The sequence below is a fragment of the Crocodylus porosus genome, unplaced genomic scaffold (assembly GCF_001723895.1).
Source record: "Crocodylus porosus isolate Cpor-Errol unplaced genomic scaffold, CroPor_comp1, whole genome shotgun sequence".
In the NCBI taxonomy this organism is placed as follows: Eukaryota; Metazoa; Chordata; order Crocodylia; family Crocodylidae; genus Crocodylus; species Crocodylus porosus.
Genome location: NW_017728950.1, coordinates 51,073,446 through 51,079,127, shown reverse-complemented (window position 1 = coordinate 51,079,127; position 5,682 = coordinate 51,073,446). Strand labels below are relative to the sequence as shown.

General features: G+C 45.2%; 1 protein-coding gene across 1 annotated transcript in view; it reads left to right on the top strand.

Annotated features, from left to right (window-relative positions):
- Positions 1-5,682, top strand: part of SNAPC3 (small nuclear RNA activating complex polypeptide 3) — a 24,384-nt gene that overhangs the window by 2,994 nt on the left and 15,708 nt on the right. The window contains exon 2 of the mRNA XM_019554737.1: positions 1,906-1,983. Within this exon, the coding sequence (XP_019410282.1) occupies positions 1,906-1,983 (78 nt within the window). The remainder of the gene's footprint in view (positions 1-1,905; positions 1,984-5,682) is intronic.

The following is a 5,682-nucleotide window of genomic DNA, read 5'->3' as shown; positions in this document are numbered from 1 at the left end:
CCCCACTAGCACTGAATAGGGGAATAATTACTAACCTTGCTCTGCTTGCAACACTTATGCCAATGCAGCCTGGTATACCATTAGCCTTCTTTGCAACAAGGACACAATGCTGGCTCATATTCAGTGTATTGTCTGCTGTAACCCCAGGTCCTTTTCTGCAGAACTGCTGCCCGGCTAGTCAGCCCCCATCCTGTACTGGTGCATGGGATTATTTCATCCTAAGTGCAGGACTTTGCACTTGTCCTTGTTGAATTTCATGAGATTCCTTTTGGCCCAATCGTCTAATTTGTCTAGGTCACTCTGAATCCTGGCCCTACCCTCCAGCATATCTACTACAGCCCCCAGCTTGGTGTCATCTGCAGACTTGCTGAGGGTGAACTCTAAGTAGCGTGTTTCCTGTTTGTAAGGTCTGGATCCTTTGGTATTATGGACCAAATTATGGTGGCAGTGACTACACTGACTTCGGTTAAATTGTAATTTTTCAAAGTTTTATCCGTATATTGGCTGCATCTAGATTTCTAAAGAAACAGATTGTAAGAGTATTTCTCTTAAAAGATAGTTTGTTGAAGAACGAAATGCACCCGCACAGGAAGCCTGCACAGTACGTACTGTACATTAGTTTTGTTCTGAGTTGAGTCTCATCTAAGATTCTGCAAACTGGGAAAGTAGAGGCTGATGCTTAAATGAGATTACAACTTCTTTTTTTTTATGGATACTTCTTCAGTCATACTCTAGGGTTTATGAAATGGTCTCACCCTAGTTTGTGATGGCAAAATTTTTGAAAAAAAATGCGTTTATTATGTGAGTAAATATTGTGTCGATTCTAAAAAGGCACACCTTGTTATATTGGATGCTAACAAAACTCATAAACTGTAGAGTCAGAAGGAGTTGGACTGATCATCTACGAAACTGAAAGCTCTAACCAGGAGGTGAGATTATTTACTGCATTTACTTTGCAGGAGTATCGCAGCAATCCAGTGTATGTTGTGTGTGTTCCAGTATATGCTTTAGCTGAGGGCTGTCCGGTTTCTAAGTGGCCTGGGGTCATGTGCTTGTTGGGCCACACTAGCAGGGGTCATGCCATGGGGGAGCACTCAGGATGCCCCCTGCTGCATTGGATACCACCCCCTGCTACTGTGCCGTGTAGCCTGGCACCTCCACTGCTGTACATTTGTGCAGGGTGCTGCTTTGCTGTATCCTGTGCCAGGTGCCCCCCTGGTGCTGCCCCCCTTTCCCCTCACTGAACTTGCTTCCTGCAGCCCCTCCCACTGTCCTCTGTGCTCCCCATGTCTCTCCCCTGCACTATGCCTGCCCCCCTGCTGCTCCCCTCCCCCCCTAGGGGGCTGCACTGCACACTCTCTCTTGTTGCATTATGGTGCCCTGTCTCACTGCTCCCCATTGCACATGTGCCCCCCTGGTGCTCACTGGATCTCCCTGCTGGATCTTGCTCCTGGATGCCTGCCTGTGATGCTGCTACTCCCTCTGCTGCACCACATACCCAGGAGTCCTGACTCACCCTTGGCTTCTTGGTTGTGTGCTCCCCCACTGCACTGCACCGCTCAGACACTTGGAGCAACTTAGGCCCTCTTCCAGTGCTGAAGGCTGCGCCATGCTACATCTCCCTGCCTGGGACAGGGGCAGGAGTGATGTCCATGGAGCCCCCAGCTGCTGCCGATGTTGGAGCAGTAGAGAGAGCAGTGGTGGCTTGATTTAAGTTCTCATAACTGCATGCAGTCCATGGCCACCAGTTTGAGACACCTGCTATAGCTATTTATTGAGATTTAAAAATCATATTTTGTTGCCCACTGGTTAGTTTATTTTTCTTTTTGAGAATGGAGTCACTGATTGCAATGCATATGAAAGGCATGCGATGTAAAATTCTTTAACAACTGTTCTTATCTTTAGCATTGACATGTTAAAGAGCCCTGATGGAGAAGAAGATGCAGAGGTTATTCCTGAAGACACCATGCTAGAAACTCTTAGGTATGTTGTTGTTCTTTCCTAGTAATAACCTTGGGAAGAAAATTTAACTGATGAAGGACCATAGTGTAAATGTGCGTGTGTCTTTCAGACAGTGGTGTAGTTGCTAGAACAATTTCTAGAAAAAACATTAAATGTATGAAAACTGTCTTCAAGGAACATAAGTTGTGCTGACCCACTCTTATAGGGCACTGAAGAATATAAGCAGCAAGAAATGTAGAATTGTTCCATCTGCATTTAGCAATTTGATTAAAACTGAGTATAAAGCATTAGGTTCCTGATTCAGTTGCTGAGCTCTGGATCCAGCTTTTTTGGACTGACATATAAATTTGAGGCATAAAATGGACTTTGGACAAGTTGGGAAGCAATTTCTCCAGAGAGCTGTGAGGGTATCTTAGGCAATCCGGCCCCTGATATTACGTTGTGAAGTCCACACTAGTGGTCCTCTGCTTATAGATAGAAGGTTGCACTAGTGTTATCAGTGCCCTTGGACAGTTTGAGTCCTACCTTTTAAAATGATAATGTTTGGCAGTGACAAGTCCAATGTACCTGAGGCCCTTTTATATATTAGTTAAATTGCCCTATGCTTGGCCAGCATAGGTCGTTATTGTACTTGGTATACTATGTTCTGTTCACTTGGCATTGAATAAACAAAGTGCAGTAATATGTGGCTTGCTCTTGCAATGAGTGCTTTTTTACCATTGATTTTCATGGAAAATATTTGAAAGTCTGCAGTGGGGTTGGCAAGCTGGTCACAATTGATTAGTCAAGTGTCCCGGGACCTGAAGGGGCCGGGAAGCTTACTGGGAGAGCAGGACGCCGTGGTGGAGGACGAGCCCACGCGGCTCGTTAGCTGTGTCTGTGTACTGCTGCGGCCGGCAGCTGATGGTGATGTCAGCCGCCAGCTGGGAGATTTAAAAATGGCGGCAGATGGAGAGGGGAACAAACGGCTGGCAGAGCCGTCCCTGACGACAGCCCAGTGGGACAAGAGCTGCCGAGCTGAAGTGCTGGAGAGTCTGGTAGCCGGGAGAAGAGGCGGAATGGCGGGATCACCGGCAGATAAAGCCTGCAGCGCCAGATTGGGTGAGCAGTGGAGGATCAAGACCACCCAGGAAGATCCCGAGCTGCAGGGAGTAAGTGCCGTGGCGGTGGATGCGGGAAGCACCGAAGAGGGGCATGAGGTTGAAGTCTTGCCTGGCTGGAGAGAAAGATCGGGGCGAGATCGCTGCCTAGAATAGAAGGCAGCGATTGAAGGATACAGGGACAGCGCTATATATATATAATATACTTTCATCCAGGAGACATTTACTCCCGGGGCCAGACCATAGGGGCACTGGTGGTAGGTCAGGGAGGTAGGCCTTATAGAAGGACCACTTTGAGGAAGTACGCTGCTGATGGTGTAGGGTGATGGATCGGTGGTGGGAATTATACAGTGTTACAGGGCTGGGACATCTGTATCAGTGGGGAAGGAGTCTGACGGCCCATCACGGAGCAGGTGGAGACCACAGGTGGTGTGAGGCTGGGGTGTAGGGGTGGCAGGAGCCCCGTATGTAACCAACAAGGCCAACCCGGGACACCGAGGGACCTGTGAACTAGCCCCGCCCCACTGGGATAACAGCAAAGTCGTGGCAGGCGAGAAGCGGGGTTGGCGAAGCAGGTATACAACCAAACCTAGTAACACCAGTGCTCGGTGAAGAGAGTGGTCACCAAAGCAGGGTGCCAGATTACTAGGAGGGATCTACGAAGTCCTGTCGGGGACATCAAGTAATGTCAGTTGAACTATTTGACCATGGTTAAATATTGTCAGATATTCCATGAAGCCAAGAACAATCATTTCTGCACGTAATTCTGCCTACCTTCTTGATACACTTTTTCAGGGATGTGACCTCTCTGCTGAATTTGATTCAGCTTTCAGCCCTGTGGTGATTGTGGCAAATTTTAAAGGATATAAAAACAAACGCTTCGGCAGAGGTAGCAAATTATAAAGCAAGAAGTGCCCATTCAGTTATAAAACAATGTGCAGTACAGTCCCAGTAGTTGAATCTAAACAACTTGTTGCTTCATCATGGTGGAAAGAGTTGTTCTTTTTGCAGTCCAGCTAGAGTGACAGAAATTCTTTTAATACTGCCATTCGCTATTGCATGTGCGGAATGGAAGTTTTGGGAATCATCCATTCAAAAAACAGAATTAGACTGAAGACTTCCACTGCTGGGAATCTGGTGACCATGGATAACAATTTTAAGATTAGAAAAGAGAATTAAATGTAAGAATTCAGATGAATATTCAGAATAAGAGGAAGAAAGCAATACCAACGATGATGAAATTATAGATAAAGCCGTTAGCTGATGGAGATAATTCAAAGCAAAATGCTTGAAGAGTTGGCCTGCTAACTATTTAGTGTAACTGCATGTAAAAACTGATTTTGTCTTTTATAGTTGCTGTGTGTTGCACTTAAAAATGGGTTTTTAAACCTAGTGCTTTAAGAATTGACACACTTGGTTGATTTAATAGCAGAAAGGTTTGCTTTAATAACTACCAACAAGCTACAAAACTAAATGACAGAAAAAGACTCTTTCCCAGTATAAAATGAGCTGTTACAGAAAGTCCCAGTACATATTTAGCTGCACCATATTTGCATATTTTTCTCACCAGTGCTGGCAGGGAAGCTGGCCCAGTCTTGTAGCCTTTACTTGTAGGCTGGGTGGTATGGCTTCTTGATCTTTCCAGGACTGCACACTTTGCTGGCAGTTCTGTCTTCCTTTATACTGCTGAGTTGTATAGTTTCAAAGCATTTTTCCTTGATGGTTGGCTGATTAAAATCCAAACAAAACAGGGAGGAAAAGGGTGACCATCATATTACAATTCTTAAATTGCCTGGTTCCTGTTTTCGGATTTGTCTAGGTGTGAAGATTTGTGGTTTTTTGCAGCTATTGAATAACTTGGCAATTAAATGTGGTGGGCCTTGAGTGGTCAAACAGGATACTTAGAGGCATTGGTTACTGGACCTGTCTTTGGGTATTTGTTTATTAATGGGGCAAATTTGCAATAGCTTGTACCAGTGATGGTTTGTTGACAAAACTCCAGACATACATTGAATGATTGAGGTATTTATAACGCCTTAGGGATTGGATGCCTGTTTTGAGACATTTGAGGATGTCACGTACAGGACCTCTTTCCTGCATCTTTTGCAGGTTTTGTTTGAAATGTGTATTTAGTCTTTGGTCTTCTTTAGTTGCTAGTTCAATTGAAATGTATATGTAGTTTCCTTGCCTTCTTTATTTATACTGGCTTAGCCTTTTTCTTTGGCTTTTTTTTGCTTGGAGATGCACATGGGCATTTATACATATGCATTTTCATGCTGGGGCATGCCAGAGCAGACCAGTTAATTGAGTCTGCTCTGCATGCTAGCTGACGTGCACTGTGCTGTATTGCTTGCACTTGTATAAGTGGCAAAATGCACATCATCATGCATGCAGAAAATGGCAGCGGTGTGCTTTTGAACTAAAACACATCCAACGTGCTTTAGTTCAAAAGCACGCTGCCGCCATTATCAGCACCAGGCATCTTTAAAAGTACCCAGTACTGTGGTGCAAGCATGTGTACAAATACCCCATGTGATGAGCGTGTCAGGTGTCTGCCAACAATTTTTGTTTTGGAAGAACCATCACTCATTATTTTATGGCATGGGTCAGGTACTGGGTA